The sequence below is a fragment of the Falco biarmicus genome, chromosome 5 (assembly GCF_023638135.1).
Source record: "Falco biarmicus isolate bFalBia1 chromosome 5, bFalBia1.pri, whole genome shotgun sequence".
Taxonomy (NCBI): Eukaryota; Metazoa; Chordata; class Aves; order Falconiformes; family Falconidae; genus Falco; species Falco biarmicus.
This window is the reverse complement of record NC_079292.1, coordinates 73302413-73321019: the sequence shown is the minus strand read 5'-3', so window position 1 is coordinate 73321019 and position 18607 is coordinate 73302413. Positions and strand designations below refer to the sequence as shown.

Below are 18607 nucleotides of genomic sequence, written 5' to 3'. Positions count from 1 at the left end.
GTAGGGTTGAGTCATATAATACTATTTTTAGTATCAACTAAAAATATATTTATTTAACAACATTTATGAAAGACTTCCAGAGCTTAGGAAGCTCATTTATGGAGTCTAACAGCCAAGCATATTTCTCTCAGCTGTCATGGAAGCAGCTGCCTGATATAAAAATATCTTAATACTGTCTTTATATTGTATGTTCGTGAATGTGAACATGCACATATGTATACATTACCATGCAAGTGTCACCAAGTACATTCATTGGGCTGGGTCATTTCCATGATAGTATGACATGCCTTATCCACACAACTTCTTTTAAATCTACTCCTTTCAAAATCAAGACAGGAGGAGCAGGAAGACTGATTCTTCAATTGTATTTCTAACCATTTATCAAGCCAAACAGAGAACTCTGAGGTATCTTTTGTATGTTAGGTTGGCACACTCTCCAGGTATTGTCCTGCCCGTCTTCAATAATGAATTCAAAGAACATGTACAGCACAAATCCCAGAGCAGCTCCAATGATACACCTCAATGTATGCACAGATCAGCACGGGGGACAATGATGGATACAACACCAACAACAAAACACACAAAGGGAAAACATAAGGACAGTTTGGCATATGCAGTTTCAGTGCTTAGCTTTTTACTCAGTTCACCAAGAATTCTCATTCATGTTGATTTCTGCACATCCAATACATTTCTTCAAGACTCCTCTTACCTAACATATCTGCCCTGATGCCTTGTCAGCTGGGTACTATCACCTTACTGTGGCTGCTTGTTCAACCTTGAGCTGGCACTAATGTTGGTTAAACAGTGAGGCAGTATAATAACAGCATACAATAAAGAAAAATACAAGGCAAAATACAAGGCAACTAGCATAGCAGAAAATAGAAAGCTTCCACATTACTTAATGATACCTTTAATCAGAGTGAAATCATCAGGGTATAGAACATACCAGAATTTCTCTATTTACAAAAGCTGCATTCCATAAAGTAAGGTTGAATTTAAATAGATTATCATTAAACTAATCCAAAAGACTGTGCAGGCACTTATCTTCTGGCTTGAGAAGTTTATTTGGTTTAATTTAAAGCAATTTAAGTAATTCAAATAAAACTGAAATATGCTCCTTTTAAAACAAGTATCACTGGTTTTATTACGTTTAAATAAAAGACAATTTGGATTATACGAGCACAATTTATTGGTTAGAAAAAACATTAAAACAGAGAACATAAAGAAATTGAAATATTCAGCTTGTCCAGCCAAGATGCATATTTAGTAACATTTATAGTTACATTACAACTCTAAAAGCAGACTAAGTTGGTTTCATGAGATTAAATAAATGCAGGACAATGTTGGCAAAGTCAAATCATTTCAGTCAGCACTCAGGTGAGGAACCTCTCTCAGAAATAATGCCATTTTTTTGATTCAGTGCTTAAATTAATGATTGAGTGAGTTCAGTAATGCCTAACCTGTTATACAAGAAAACTTGTATCAGTTCACCTGAAAGGCAGCAAGGCTAGGCAACATGAATGATAACTATGACTGAAATCCAAAAAAAAAGTATGCTTAACAAACTGGACTATTAAGAAGGTTAAAGGGAAGAAAAGAGTTCACCAGAAATACAAGATAGATTAATTTGTCATCACAAACTCTTAAGTAGAACCTGACCAGGGACCTATTCAGCTTCAGGCTAAAATTATTTGGCAAGATACTCCATAAAATTTACAACATGAGCTGTAAATTACACTCATACAACATGGAGTCTAAAGCGTGATTCCCAATTGAATAATACTGAAAATCTACTACCGTTCCCATTGAATACAGGACTTAAAGCAGCTCTACGTCTCTGCATGGTGTCCTTTTATTCAATAGTTAGTTCTGTCTTAATACATTTCCTGCACAACCATACAATCCTCCTTCCTATTTTCTTTACAGAATAGGCAAGTACTCTAAAGAAATCCTTTTTGCAAACGACCTCCAAATGCAATGTGCTTTAACCTTGATTTCTAAGCCAAATGCTTATACTGTTCCTTTTTGTTTTCCTTCCTATGACCTTCTTGTTGCTCTGTCACTCCCCAGTGCCATTTCCTCTGTCTTTACCCTCTTGCTCAGTTTAATGACACTTCCCTCCTGGTTGAGGAAAACAGGCTTGTACTATTAGGGGAATAGGCAGATGACCTAATGGAGCTCTTCCATCTCTAACTCCTATGAACAGTGCCTCTAAGTGCCTCTTTTGTTGGTTTGTTTGTCTGCTCTAGCATTAATTAGGTTTTTAACAAGTGCATTGTTGGCTAGAATGGCGTAAAGAAAAACATGTTAAAGCAACCAGCTGGATTTAGTTGACCTATAAATTCATCCGTCTGTTTTCTAACTAGATAGTGTCTCATGTCTATATGATATGCTTATTGCTCAAACAAAATAAATGAAAATTCTGAAAGTCACCATGGTTTTTATTGTGTTTAGGCCCAGTTCTCATTGATATGAGCCCTTTTACATCAAACTGGCAACAGGAAAGGGAAAATAGCTATTACATACATTCCCCTACCAGCATAACCCAGCTTTGCTGTTAACCACAAGGAAGCTTGTGTTCATGAGGTCTTCTCTAACATTTCTCTTTGCTTATGTATTCTATAATGCCAGGTACTAAATTAGCATTTTAAGATTTTATAAAGTTAACCAAAGCTTTTAACAGCAGTGTTAATACCAGCAAAGATGAGCCTAAGCACAACGAAAATTTTCCTCAGGGATTCAGTTATACTGTCTGTATCCTTTATCCTGAGACAGCTGTACAGGTAAAGTACAGATCTGCTTTAAAGATGCATAACATATAGCTTACAATTTGTTTATTAAATTCCCTGATGGTGGAAACTACACACAGATCCTGCAGCTGATGACCAAGGCAAGCAGCTTGATGCAATTACCAAATGATAATATGAATAACATGAATGCATACACAGCAGAAACAAATAAAATCATTGTCTTGAGAGTTACTGAGGGTTTAGAACTGGAAGCAGACAATTTAGTGCAGGAGACCAAAGCTTCTGCAGTTTGCAAATAATCATTGTAGACTCCTAGGGGGAAAAAAAAAAACCCAAAACACACATTAGACACAGTGATGAATTCCAAAATGAGAACTGACGTACTTAAAGAAAAGAGCCAGCAGACAGAAACCTGTATACAAGGTCATTCTCCTGTTTGCAAGCACCCTCGTAACAGCGGAACCAGAAGAAACACAGGGTCAGGCCTGAATCACTGGCCTGTATAAGGGGCATTTGTAGCTATTCTCAGAGTGCTTAGACCGTGTCCCATTGAAGTCCATTTTGCACTGGAATAAAGGTTTACATAAGACACTGAGCAATGATGAATCACACACTGAAAACAAAGGCTCTGGGGAAAAAAAAAAAAAAAAAAAGGCTTTTGAAGGAGAAAGGAGTTACTTTGTCCACCACAAGTCCTGTATACAGTCCCACTAGAGATAATAAAACAGTAACTTACATAGCTGGCCCTCGAATAACACAAAGTACAATAAAACATTACCTAACTTTGCATGTGGTTGCTGGTCTGTAAAGGGCAGACGTGTACTGAGCTTGGTACCACATCCAGCCCTGATAACTTTGAATGGCCTATTTAATTCACCACTGAGAACCTTATGCAAAAGCGTAAGAAGCATGACTTTCTGTATTGCATTAGGTTGTTAGTGCAGTTATTGCCTGTTACCTGCTTGCCAAGCAGTTTATTTAGCTCTTCAGTGTCCAACAGATGAAGCTGATAAAGCATGGCAGCAGCTAACCTGGGGATCTGAACGGGCTCAATACCACAGGGACACTCTGCCTGACCAGTCTGAGTACTCCTCATAAATGCATTTCTCTGTGTTGGTCTTTTCAAACGGCAGAGCATAGTCCCAGCTTTTTTGCTTGCAGGCAGAACTGTATACACCTAGATAACATATTCTGCCTGGACATTTGGCCACAATGCTGCAGAAGGACCCAGACCTGAGCTTTCAAGGCTTACAGCCGATTGAGTGATCTAATAAGTCTCTTTAAACAAGTGATGCAAGCCAGGGTAATTAAAAAAAAAAAAAAAAAAAACCAAAACTAAAAAGACAGCAAGTTTTGTCTAGAGGTGTTGCAAATACTGTGCTTTCCCAAACTGTGATGGTGGACTGGTCTGTACGGTGCTTGCAGTTATTTTACTCTTTGCTCCAAAGAACTGAGACCTTCATTTTTTATAAGCTTTAAGCCAGTTTTTTCACTGTAATACCTGGAAGCCTTAAAACTTAATACTGGCTCTACAGTCACACCACCTAAGTGAAGGAAGGTGGAAACATCTGTCTCTTCTACAGACAGGAAATTTAGGCATAGATTGTCCCATCAGCATACCTCATACTGCTTGGCAGTTCATTCAGAGAATTCACTGGGAGGTAGACAGGTTGTGCACAGCTCCCCAGGAACCAAGTCTACAGCTCCTCTTCCTTATAGAGACATACCCATCAGATCCATTGCAGTTCTTCTCCAGGAAGAAAAAACAAGTGTAAATGATTGATGTGGTTTTGGCTGTGCTCTCAACTGACAGCTATGCCCTATGCAAGCTTCTTCCACAGCAGCACACAGGTGATAGCTGCAGAAGACCTGCCTATACTAGCTCCAGTGCGTTTTAAGCCTGGTATAATTGGTTTGAAGTAATGGCAGATCTCTACCAAAGCCTGGGTTATATCCTTGTGATGTGTCTTTTGCTGTGTGTTCAAACACTGCCTTAATTTGATTTAACTGGACACAATTCAACAAAGTAGAAAGGAAGCTGAAGCTTTCCTCTTGATGTAAAGGGCACAAGGAACAGAACTAAGCCGCAAGGAAAATCCTTGGAACCTATTTGAAGACAGCACCTCCAAAGTGTTCGTGGTCTTGTTCAAATTAACAGTAGGCATAATCCACCACACCAAGCAAATGTACATAATCCCATAGAAGCTTACTAACAAGCCAAGAAAAGCAGAGCACAACAGTGTCACTGTACAGTGCCACACATTACACTCTTGAATGTGGAAAAGCATCCAGGTAACACCCACAAGAACCGGCTTTTTTTGATGATGTCTGCTCAAAAGTGGTAATCTAGTGACAAAGCCAGATACTCCACCTTCTTAGTATATATTCAACTGTGTAACAGCTCTAAAGCAAGGGGGAAAATCATGTATTACAACACTACAAAATTTTGCAGTTGCATTAAAGTTACCCTATGTATCCTTTCTAAAAATGCTGCAAGCAAGCCCTTTAGCTGAAATCCCCCATCATTTGTTGACAATGCCCAGAGGAAACTGGATTCTGCCCAGGGAATTTGAGAGCAAAATAGCACTCAGCACATTAAAAGTGGCCTTGAAAAAGTATGGTCACAGATGAGATATTTGTAGAGGTGTCAGCATGAAACATGCAAAGCAAACAGAGGCCCTTTGTCAAAATTGCAGCACAGTAAAAAGTCATCACAAATCAAGAGTGACACAGTCCCTATTAGAAAAGTGGTAACTTTCAAATACTGAGAAGTGGCACTAGTAATGAAGATAATAAACAGGCCTTGGATGAGTAACATAGGCTTGTCCTCCTGCAGTTCAACATCTGGATCGATGATCACCGGCCCTGCTCAGATCAATAATCTAAACTGACAAATGATTTATTTATAATACCCTCATGATCCAAGGGTTTTGCCCAGCTCCAACCCACACAAACATCAATGTCCTTGACTAGAATGTCTCTGTCATTTCTGAATTTATGAAGCTAATCTTAAGCATCTTAAAACAGCTTAGAATTGGATCCAATTTGTCCACTGTTGAAATCCAGTTCACTTGGACATGGCAGGACAGAACACTAGTTTTCTATGTATGTCACAATAAACATTTTGCCCAATTGACGTGATGAAAACATTCCTGGCTACAGCAAGACCACTTAAAAGAAGATCCAAAAGGGAACAACTGTAAACGCAGCATTTTCAGCTCAATGGAGCACCAGAAAGGAATGCTGACATTACTGAAATTCTATCTCCAGGTGTCAAGAAAAGAATCAGCCTGTAAATGCCAAAAGTCATCTCTGAAAAGGTGTTGAAAGGCAAAGGATAATACTAAAAAATGAAGATATTCTAATGCTACTGACACTTTTCAATATAAAAAAAGCTACAGAACTTGTCTTTGTATTCTGTAAGGCACTGTGCAACTGAGAATGAAGCCTGAGCCAGAGCACAGGATCAGATTTAGAAAAAAAGCACAGCTGTGTTAGAAGGATACAAAAAGAAGAAAAACTGAACTGAACCAAATAACAGTCAAACAAGCCAATGGACTTCCTTTATGGTTACAGAAATAAAACACTTCCCAGCATGCGAAGCTCTGTTTCATTTGTCTCCCAAACTGCACTTCTGTTTCTAAAGACATTTAATCCAATTTAAGGCAGAGTCTGCAATTTAGTTCCCATGTATATATAAATAGGTTACAGCATATTTAACCACCATACTTGCTTAAAATACAAATTATATACTCATGATGGAAAAATGCCTCAAATATACAAGCATGTGAATACAATGTGATTATTCTTTTTCTGTGTGCAGGCAGGTATCTATGCAGCTGTACAGCTGTGCTAAAAATTGTGGCTGTGTAGCCACTGTATGCTGTAATACCCTATACTACAGCTACTACTTCATGTTGTGTAAGGAATAAACTCGGCTCACATTACAGTTTTACACTAGAGCACAACTACTCATTTTATATAGCTTTCACACCCTATACTTCAGGCAACACTTTCTAGCAATTCAGAAGAAACTTGCTACAAGAGTTTGTAAGCAGGTGGTGCTGCTGTGCAGGGCAGGATTCAGAAGGACCCACAGTTTTACCTTGTTAACACTAGCACTGACTGTGACCTTGGTAATTTGACAATCTTAACAAAACCTGATGTTCTGTTCTCAGGAATGATTAGGGTACTTGTGAATGTTTTACAACTATAGATCCTATTAAAAACTACTTATGCTTTTATTCATCCAGGGTCAAAAACTTAACTTCTCTACCTGTTTCCTCAAACTTTAAAATCAAGGAACTAACACCTGCATCATGCATCTGGTAAGAAACTTAGTTAACAGCTAGTCTGCTAAATACGTTGAGGATACTGCAAGTATTACAATTTCCTATACAGTTTTCTTCCCCGTATTGCTTTGACTAAGAATTTCCTTTATTTTACTGGAGGGTGAGACACTCCATGCATCCACAGAAATTATACTATTACTGCTAGTTTTAAGTGCACTTTATGTGATTTTTAATGAACTGCATGATGATATGCAGTTGTCTAAAACCTTGTGAGTTAATAATTTTCTTGTAAGAATAGAATATGCAATTTTGTATGGTATAAGTATATATTATATTTAAGATACAGTAATTTAAAGTTCACAGTCTTTAAAATCAAAGAAGGTCTTCTTTTTTTGTTCAGTGCTTCATAGTTTTGCCAGTGTTTTATTTTCCACATGTCAAAGGAAGAATTAAACAATTTAGAAAATTCAGCATCAAATATTACAGAACTGAAAACTACTAGACAATCTTTTCAAAAGTAAGAATTCTAACAGTGCATTGAAATTTACTTGCAGTCAGCTGCACTGAAAAGAAGTAGCAAGAAAACCTTGTGAACTCATTTCAAAACCTAAAAGCAGCAGTTATTTTTTTAAAAGCCAGCAGTGTTATAAAAAACTCAACCTTAAGGAAAACATGTTCCTTGAGACTTAACTCTCCCTTGACCTCACCAGCTTCCCTGGGAGTTTTGACATACCTCTTCCTTTCCCATGGCCAGTGCCTACAGGTACAATGATCCTTGTTTAAGGAGTTATTCTTTAAAACTTGGTAAGGAAAAAAAAAAATCTAGCAAAACCAGAATGTATTCTGTTTATCAGAAAAAGTACTAGCTTGGCTCTCTGATGCAGATAGGGAAAGAAAGTACAGTACTTAAAGGGAAGGTGTTGAATGTAGGAAGGAGGTACAGTCCTCTTTCCTGGCTCAGCAGCAGGCACGCTGATGGGAGTATTGATTAACCACACCATGGATCCCAGGGTAGGGATCCATCCACCCCAGGGGTGGGGGGGATGACAACAACCAACCAACCCACAAAAATCCCCAACAAACAAACTCCAAAGGGTCCAAATTAAGTAGCATTCTTGTGAAGAGTCTTGCACCAACATTGCTGTTCAGCCTCTTCTGTTAAGCTCTTGGCATTTCTCAAGATAGTAGAGAAGAACAAAATATTACTACAATATCAACATGTTACAGAAATTACCTTCTGTGAAGAAATCTGCCTACACTGGTTCACTGGATTAAAAAAAAATAATAAAAATCTTAGTTTGTAAATTTTTTCCAGGATCACAAGAAAATCCAGCTGGAAGGGGCCTCAGAAGGTCTCTAGTCCAACCTGCTGCTCAAAGCAGGGTCAGCTCTGAGTTCAAACCAGGTTTCTCAAGGCTTTATCCAGTTGGGTCTTGAGAGCTCTCAAGGATGGAGACTGCACAGCCCCTCTTGGCAACTTGTTCCACTGCCTGACTGTCCTTGTGGGGTGAATTTTTTCCTTATATACAGGCTGAAACTCTTTTTTATTTGAATTTATGCCATTGTCTTTTGTCCTTCTACCATACATCATTGCAGAGCCTGGCCCTGTCTCCTTGATTTTCATGCAGATTTTGGAAGGCTGCTATTACATCACCCCAAAGCCTCCTCTTCTCCTGACTGAACAAACCCAGTTTCCTCAGCCTCTCAATGTCAAAGTTTAAAAAAGTTCATTCTCAGTAAGGGTAATGCAAATTCAAGCATTTATTACAGATGCAATGACACCTACAGCAACAGTCTAAATAAAACAAAACAAGTGGACATTACTTGCGTGGCACTGTTCTCTCTGAATGCTACTGGAAATTATATGGAATTAAACCCTATTCATATACCAGGAAATTTTCTGTGCTTACTAAGAGCGTTTTATCAAATATTGTGTGAAATGCTGTAATAGGCAAACTGAACTAGCAATAGCTGTGTACCTACTGAGAAGTCATATGCTGCACTTCATTAATGCATCAGGTATACTCTAAAATAAAACCTGAAACAAACTGCAGACCTCAAGGGAAGAAGGTAAATGAGTAACTCTGTTGGATGGGTATCATGACATTAGTTTGTAATAACAGTAATAAACTATGGGCCAAGATGCACTGAAGACAGGTGGGTAAAACTTCTTAATAATTTTAAAGACAGTTGCAATTATTTAGTTCACATTAACTCTTTTGGATAATTTGATATACATAGGGCAAATTTAGGCCTTTCCATAAGCATAACATTGGATTTTCATCTGCAATAGCATATGGTAGTATTTGCTAAATCGCTGTTCTACAACAGGTGCCCTATTTTATGAGGTAACATTACCTGTCCCTTTAATGTATAAAGTCATAAAGTAATGACATTGTTTCCAAGGCAAATGGGGCCACCCACTCGCTTCATCCAATGTAAGAATTGGAGGTACAAGCTGCAAGCATGTAAGTGACTATGAATAACAAATCAGGGTCACATACTACTTTGATTTACGCCTGAGTATCACCAAAGTTCAGACACTGAAGATGAAGGCTGTCCATTTAATCTCTACATTACAGCCATTGTGGCAGTTGGATAGCCACAATTTATTATCAAAAGCCACAATCAATATTGAGTGGCTTGAGCTCATAGAAGCTTATCTAGCACTGTGGAGTACATAATATGTCACTGTAGTGACATGAAGATGCCAGCCCTCACACACGCGGTTTAAGAAGTCGAATTGTGAAATTTCTCCAAACAGAAGTTACCCCTCAGCTCCTGAAGGTCTGGCCTCCAAACCTACAAATAATCTGCCATTCACTATACACTCAGCTACGACTACTCATTTAAGAAAATGGCATAAGGAAGTAATGAAAATAATGTCTGTTCTGATTCTTTAGCATGGTCAGACCAAATAAATTGTTTTAAAATGGCTGGACATCTATCAAGTTAAACCAAGGATATGGCCTATGGACTGGTTTAGCAAGGTATCAACTGTGTTAAAGCTACCTAATGATTTTGCAATCTTCTTTTTTACCTATGACTTTGCAGCAGATTTCAATACTCAGTTTCTAAGGGAAAAATCAGAATATTCACTGGATCACACAATGCTAAGAGTGCACTGCCTGTCAGTAAAAATCAGTACAATAAGTGGACAAGGCAGGACTGTATAAACCAGAGGTCTAATTCATTTCTTATACATAACACTCCTTCAAAAAAAACAGAGGAGGAGAGTTGAGGTTGGGCTAGAAATGGTTCAAGGAGAAAGGGAGGGTTATGACTAAAACCAGGAAACTGTGAAGGCAGAGATGAAGGAATAAGGAACTGTAATAATGCTGTTGCTTACTGATACCTTTATAAGCATATTAGGTTTTGCATAACTATAGTGATAACCAAATGGTAATTTTCTGCACTTTTGACACATGCTCTACAAATACACAGTGACAGCCACAACCCTGAAGACCTTACAGGCTGAACAGATGAAGCAAATAAAGGGCGAAAGGCTCAGACAGAACTGACATGCTGAAGGCTACACCACTCGCAAGTGACAAGAGTGTACTTTTACTGCTGTAGCTATTGCTTCATGCTGTCTTTTCTACAGTAAAACTATAAAGCAAAGTTAGCTTTTGCACAGGTGAGAAGAACCCAGTGAGATGTCAGCCTGCTTTGAGCAAACAGGCAGGTAGGTCTGTGGCTTGCCTGCTACTTGTTTTTTGCATGGACACACCAGGACATTACTCCTAGGTGCTGCATAACACCCAGGAGACCGGGTATGACCCTCTTTCCTAGACACACAACAGGCAAGACAAAATTGATGTAAAACATGACAGCCTGCCTCACTCCTTGATATACTTGCATTCTGTCCCTAAGCATTCAGGCAGGGGGCAGCTGGTTAGGTATTCTCCCTGAGCAGTTTCAGATCAGTTTTCTGCCAAGGCAGGTCTGCCACTCTCCAGCTGCAGAAAGTACAAATGGGACTAAATCAGAGCCTCCTGAGGGACCTCCAGAGCACTCACCCATTCCAGCGCTGCCACCCATTGCTCTACCCACCCAGGAGTGATGAATGCTGAAGGGAGTAACTCTTGTCATTGGTGACAGAGGGAAGCTGGGGAGACACCCGACAGTCACATACCTGTTGTGCCCGTATTCCATCTGCTGTAGTTAACCAAGGAGAGCAAATAACTCAGTCTTGTTTTTCCTCAGCTGTTAACTTTGGCATTAGGCTAAGGCTGTGCAGTTCACAGTCAGCCCAGCACAGACCTCCTTCAAAACCCAGCAATTGTTCTTAGTGCAGCTGTTTCACAAGGTATAAAGTTGCGGTGATGTTCCCTCAGTCTAAGTGAACAGCACCGTGCTATCTCCATGCCCTTTGTCTTGACAAGGAATACTTCTTTTTAATCCCCAGATTAGCCTCATTAAGCAGAGGAACATAAACACGACATTTATAAAAGGACACAGATGCTCATCTCTCACGTTAGTGTTCACTACCGACAATTCCTCTACTATTACTTAAAGTTATTTCTGAAATTACTCAAAACCTCTATATACACATCACAGGCTTTTAGCCATAGTCTATTTTAGTACAATGGCAGACATAAGACCTATAATAAATTCATAGGCATAAAAAGGCATGATGCCTGCCAGGAGACCATACCCATTGCAGAGATATTTTTTTTTTCTCTTTTTAATCATTTAAGAGTTCTATGTGACAAATAAAAGGCAAGAAATCCTCCCCCCCCCCAGAGGATTATACACCTTCCCTTCCCCCGCTTCCCCCTCCCGACTCATCGTATCTTCACACACACCATCTGCAATGAAAGACCACGGGAAGAGGTAGCATCACACACATCCTGCTTCTGAATCTCGAACAATACATCTCTCGGGGGCAGATTCTCCCTCGCAAAGCATAAGTAACAAGTAAGAGCATTAAAATCCGAGAATACAAATCAGAAAGCCACCGCTTCCCTTGTCTGCCCAGGAAAAGTCCCTCTGCGAGTACCGCATCCCCCGCGGGACGGACGAGGGGCTTCGGGCGGGAGACCCGCCCCGCTTACCTTGCTCATGCTGGCGACGGGCGCTTCCGTGCCGCGGCGGCGCGGGCTCTCGGGGTAGCCGCTGGGTCGGGCTCGGGCAGCGCTGCGGAGCCCCGCGGCTCTCCCCCGGCGCGGCGGCGCTGCGCGGGCTCAGGGCCGGCCGATCCGCCTGCGGGCGCCGCCGGGGCCGCTGCTGCCGCCGCTGCTGCCGCTGCCGCTGCTTGCGGGCTCCGATTGCATCAGCGGGCGAGGGCGGCGCGCACGCCGGGCGCCGCCGGGGAAAGCGGCGAGGGGCTGCGGGCCGCCCCGCCTGGCTCCTCCCGCCGGGGGGCACCTCGCGCCGGGCCGCCCCGCCGCCGCCCGCCCCGCTCCGCTCCGCGCCGCTCCCGCCTCGCCCGGGGACACCGGCAGCGCCCCAGCCCGCCGCCCGCACCTACCGCAGGGGCGGGCGGGCTTGGAGGGCAGCCGTGGCTCGCCCGCAAAATGGCCCCGCGCCAGGCGCTGCGCCCACCGAGCAGAGGCAATTACGTGCTTTCACTGTAACTTATGCTGATGGCGACATGTTCTTCTTACCCCTCCCTTAGCAAGCGTTCAGAAACTCATCATTTTCAGTCTCTGAGTCATTTCCTCCTGCTTACATCCAAGCTGTCTGACACACCAAACACCTCGCCGTTTATCCCTCCCATCGCTAGGAAGCCCTGCGTCTCTCTCGCTGCAGGGCAGGCTGTCCCCAGGCCCCCCACCGCTACGTGCACAGCTTGTGCTGGCTCCCCCAGCACTGCACTGGCAGCAGGAGAGGCCCACACAACCCACTTACTTGGCGCTGGCCGGGATTGCCAGATGTTTCACAATGGGGCTCTGGGTCCTCCCCCCGCTAACCAGTGCCTAGTCCTGCTGAAGTCCATGTAGCTGCACCTTCACAGCTCTTCAGACTTCAGCTGCCACCCTACAGCCCGCTGGCTGTGCTACTGTCTCTCTGTCTGTGGCAGGCAGGTGACCAGCACCCCAGGACAAAAGAATAAACATCAGAGACCAGTCCAGTCTGTTACTGCTACTGGTGCTACTACTAGTGAAACCATATAGTAGTTGTACAACAAAAAAGTGAATTTTTAAGAGAAAATCCTGGTGTAACCACAGCGTAATGTTCACAGTGTGCTTACGTTCATCTTTACTGATTTTACGGTTAAGTCATTTCTTCCTATCCTACTATTTTTGTAAATGTTTTTCCCCTTCTGATCTTGCGGGGAGTAAGTAGTTGTAGGAAGCTGTTTCATCTCAATGCTACTGTCCAAAGTGTCAGGTTCTGCTTTGCATGATATATGTGAATTATTCTCTCTTGAATAGTGTCAGAGATTGGTTAGAGTAACAAAAGTAGATCTCTGTTCCTGCCACTCTTGAGCCAGATAAGAAAGTGCTATTTAATTGAATTAAAAAAATTTGGATTCCAAAGAAATGCTGGTAAATGATGTTACCCAAATTGAAAGTTCACGTTTCAGTGATGTTAGTGGCTATTTAGGAGAGAGGAAAGATGGACCAAAAAAAGGAGACAGGGAAGGCAGCAAAGAAGCACCAGACAGATACAATTCATCATCAGTGAATTAGTTCATAGTGCTCATGAGAGCAATTCAATCCATTCACAATAAATTGTCTTCATACTACAACCACAACATGGGAACAACCATACTGGGTCAGGCCAAAGGTCCATTTAATTCAATATCCTGTGTCTGAGAGGCATCAATAACGATGTGTACAAAAGAGTTACAAGAACAGAAGAAGCACATAGGAGCACTTTCCTGATCAGTTCTTTTAGCCTCAAGGGATTTGTGCCACAGCAGTTTCCTGAAAGATTGATTCTTTAGGCTTAACAGTTCTTCATGGATTTTTGTTCTATTCATTTAACTGTTTCTTGAGTGCATGTAAAATTTGGCATCTGTAAGATTTTGTGCTAATGAGTTCCACAATTTAGCTGTGCTCTGTGGAAAAATACGTTAATTTTGTTTTATTTTGAACTTACCACTTAGGAATTCCACATCATGCTCCCTTCTTCTGATACCATCAGACTTGTAAACAAACATCAATGAAGATCAAAATATTCATCCCCTCTATGTAATTTGTGATTATGCAGGCTACTGTTGAATCTTCTGTCAGCCATCTCTCCTTTTTCCAGATAAGTCCTTATCTTTTTCGCCTTGATATAAAGACAGTTTTCATACCCTTGATCATCTTTGATTTAAGATGGGGACATGAACTACACAAAACTCTCAAAATGCAGGTCACCATATTTAAATTTGCTTTTTCCCCCTCTGTTTCTTTTCCTAATAATGCTTGGTGTTCTGTTTCCTAATTTGACTGTTTCTGAGCACTAAACTGAACTGATATTTTTTACAAACTATCTGGTTCCAAGATTACTCCTGAAAGGTAACAGGTCATTCATAACCCATCACTGTTCACATAAATCTAGGAAATTTTTTTTGCAACTCTTTGCAGATAGCTCTAGTCTGGCTGAATTTTTTAACACCATTACCCTGAAGATCCTAATCTCATCAGCAAACTCCATCCTTTCTCTATTTGCCTTCATTTGCCTATCATTTTCTTAACTGCACAGTTTAACTTAACTGTTTCTTATCTTTGAACCTGTTAATGAGAGCAAACATAAAAACACCCTTCTTATGGGAGCTTGTTTTCTAGGAGCCTTTGGTAAAGCACCTGGTCACCTTCTTTAGAAATCCAAGTAGATTGTCTCAATTGGACCTCTACTGTGTGCACATTCATTGAATCCTTCAGAGAAGTTTCTAGATAGGCAGGTCAGGATTTCCTTTCAGAAAAGTCATGTTCAGTCTGCCCCTCAATGTGATACTTATCCATGTATCTTTTTGCATTCCCTATTACAAGTTCTACAGTTTCTCCAGATTTACTTCAGTATCCTGGATCCCTCTAGAACAAAAGCTGTTTCAATGCAGTTTTACTGTTTCAAGACCTTAATTTCCCAGTCTGAACAGTATTGTGCTGTGAGTCCTTTTTCTTTCTAAGTACTATGGATCATGCTCCACTGCAGAGATCCATTCCAAGTTATCCTCAAACTACTGCCAACTATTAAGGTACAGAGCCCATAAGTAAGAAACAGAAGGAAAGGAAAGGGAAAGGAGAGGTGTTACCTGAACTACAGGGGATTTGTGCATAGCCAAGTTATCTAGGATATATATTAAACCCAGATCTTTTTATTGATAGCCAAGCTGACCCTGAACTCACAAATAAAAATCGGAAAAAGAAGACCAAAGCTCAGAGAAGCTACAGAACTTACCTCAAAACATGCATCTCGCTGCAACACCCCAAAACCTGAAAATTGTCATTAGTAAATGTGCCATACAGACACATTTTTGTAGTGTTGGCTTGCATTACCTCAGTCTAGTTGCACTTCTTTATGTAACACTCCAGAAGTTATAATGTAAGGGAAGTTGACTTTACCTCTGCTGATTCAATCAGTTGTATTGATCCATCAGTAAGAACATACACTTTCCATATTCTGAATATCTCATTTTCATAAAACTGGCCATTGTTCATTTCTGTACTAGATTTTCCATTAATGCAAAGCATTCTGTGAACGCTTGACAGCACTGTTAAACTTTAGAAGTTTTAATGAGTGAGTTTTTCACAGATATGAGAGAACTAGGTAATTTATATGCTTCAAGTCCAAAGTATTTCCAGAAGTTCTAGAGATTCACAGGGTGAACAGGAGTTGTGACACCTGGGGCCCTTGGGGGCTGATTAAGTTTGTAGAGTGGCCACAAAACCTTGTGATTAGTATGTTCCATTCCTTTTGCTGATCTTCACAGAAGCCATGTAAAAGAGCACAGCATTCCTTCTGTTTGCTCCGGGCTCATGAGTGGAATTTTTGCAGAGGACCAAAGGGGTTTCAGTCATGCATATTACCCAAACCAGAACTGAATAAACTCATATTTTAGCCACAGAAATATGAGGAACTACTGTTGGGAAAATGAAAAAACTCTATGATATAAAGCCAAATGGGGAATTTTGAAAGAGGCAGCTTGTATAATTCCATAATTCTACAAGGAATGAAGGGCAGAAGCCCATAGCTTGGTACACTCTCAAAGGTTTCCTGTTATAAATGCCAATCTGCTTGAAGAAGATAACGTGAATATGGGTAGAAACCAGTTTTTTCATTTAAGAGAAAGCTGGGATTCTGACATTTTTTCCCTTCTGAAAGGGAATGAAAACTTCCTGTAGTAAAATGTGGGGAAAGCAATTCTGATTCAATCAAAAGATCTCATTTCTACAAAAGCTGTGTTTCAGTTTGATTTCAATCTTTACACATTTTCAAAGCTTTTTGTAACATAAGCCCTTTTGAAATGTGTTCCAAAGCTATTTAAAAAAAAATCACAAAAAAAGTATCTCTTCCAAAAATATCAGAATGTTATGTTTTGTTCTTTCTGAAATATTCTGTTTCTAGTCAGCTTTTGTACTAAAACTCAGTCTTTCTTATTTTCTACAACTGCATGAAAGTGCATTAGCACAAATATTTAAAATAAGGAAACGTCAACTTTCATCAAATATATTCTTCAGGGAAAGCCTGTGACTGATTTCAGTCACAAAACTAAAACTTTTCAGAACAAATAAGAAGGTAATTGCCTTGCAGAACTGGGAATACTGATGTGAAAAGTTTTTAAAGTGAGGGAAAGAAAAACCTTTGGATGAGAATCAGGTTGGTGGTGTAGAAATTTCCTAACAGAAAGAAAAAAGCAAATATTATACGTGTATATATTTGTGTTTGTATACATACAAAATATTAGGATAAGATAATTTCAAAAATTACTTCAGAGAAGGACAGGTCATTTAAAGTCTTGTCATTTTGGTCTCCAACAGAATGATGTGAGATAATAAGCTTTGTACATAGAGAGCAATGGTTGCAATTGCTAGTTTCCTTTTGGAACAATATACAAACATAATGCAACCTTTCATTTTGGAAAAGGAGAAGAAATAGTTAGGATTCTTTGTAGAAACAGAAAGATGAAGGCATAGTGGCCTCTCCTGTAGTCACAGGCACATGTTACCTCACAGAGGGTCTCGAGTGAGATGCAAGGTTTCAGTGGATGTTATTTTCAGAAAGCAAGATCTTTTTGTGGCAGCACCTCCTCCTGGTGCTCATTTGCTCGTTTCCATCCTCATGCCATTTTCCCACCTCCTTGGACATGCCAACTCTGCTGTGTGCAGGCTCTGCTGTTAAATGGATTAATAGAATGATCTGGGTTTAAAAACCGAGATAAAAAGCATGGGAGTAGAAAGTAATTGCAGATGCTAAAGGGCGGGAAGCATCTAAGCTGGCACCCTCACAAAGAAGTACAGTCTGCATAATTACACTCTCAGAAAGAAACATTAAAAAACTAGAGTCCTGAGAAAAGATAAAGGGGAAGCAGCCCCACAACACCTGGAAACCATAAAAACCCTAAGAAAAAGGCTTGAAAGGAAAAGGTGCGCATGTGTGAGGGTAATCGGAACCAAATAAACACAAAGTCTTCTGCCCTTTAATTCCCACCTGCTCAGGAAACAGCATTTTATGCATTTTTCCTAAATATGCACTTTGTGAATGTGTCACTTATTTCTGTCCTGAGAGGCAACAGAAACATTACGTTCTGGGAATTAACCAAGAACAGTTTGTTTCCAACATTTTGTCCAGATTTGTGTTTTCCAGCCACCCCCACGCTCCTCTCCTTTGCCTCCTCAGCAGTGGTGGGGCAGGGCAGGGGTGGCACAGGACCCCTCCCCACCGGCCTCTTCCAGAAGGTTCCCAGGGGCAGCACCTGCTTCGCCTCAGCACTGCCCGCCCCACAGTCCCACCAGAACGGGGCTGGCTTCCTTCACGCCCCAGAAGGTGAGGTGTCAATCGTGCTTCTGAAGCAAACCCTTCAAAAGGTGTTTAAAATGTGTTTAGGTGCACCAGGGGTGGGAATGGGGGCACAGGGAGATGCTGCAGGTGGCAGCAGCACCTCAGAGGCCGAGGCAGAGCCCCTGAGGCAGAGCCCCCCTCAGCTGGCTCCATCTGAGGCTTTAGCACCTGGGCCTGTGAATCCAGAGCTCTACCAAAACCAGCCCACTCCTTCACCTTTTGTGGGAAGGGCCATTGTTCCTCACCAGCCCATTTTCCCCATCCAAGGTAACTCTCAAGATTTCATAACTGCTAAATTGTTTCTTTCTCCCCCCGCTCAGGCCTGCTTAAAAACTGACAGAAAAGTAAGAGAAGGGAAACACTTGATATTTTGTGCTGTTTTTTCTGGGAGGGTAAGAAAGTTGAGGATAATTCTCCACGTAGGTTCACGGAATCATTGAATCGTTCAGGTGAGAAAAGACCTTCAAGATCATCAAGTCCAACCATTAACCTAGCACTGCCAAGTCCATCACTAAATCATGTCCCTACAAATGGCATCTACACATCCTTTAAACACCTCCAGGGATGGTGACTCAGCCACTACCCTGGGCAGCCTGTTCCAGTGCTTAAGCACCCTTTTGATGAGGA

At 41.0% G+C, this 18607-nt stretch overlaps 1 protein-coding gene across 4 annotated transcripts in view; it reads right to left on the bottom strand.

Moving 5' to 3' along the window:
• Positions 1-12749, bottom strand: part of BCAT1 (branched chain amino acid transaminase 1) — a 67175-nt gene extending 54426 nt beyond the window's left edge. The window contains exon 1 of one of the 4 annotated variants that reach the window (XM_056340722.1): positions 12100-12749. In XM_056340722.1, the coding sequence (XP_056196697.1) occupies positions 12100-12108 (9 nt within the window). In that variant the 5' untranslated portion in view covers positions 12109-12749. Of the gene's footprint in view, positions 1-11177; positions 11390-11850; positions 11920-12099 lie in introns of those variants that run through there. The other 3 variants (XM_056340724.1, XM_056340723.1, XM_056340725.1) reach the window with 3 other exon arrangements.
• Between the last annotated feature and the right edge of the window lie 5858 nt (positions 12750-18607).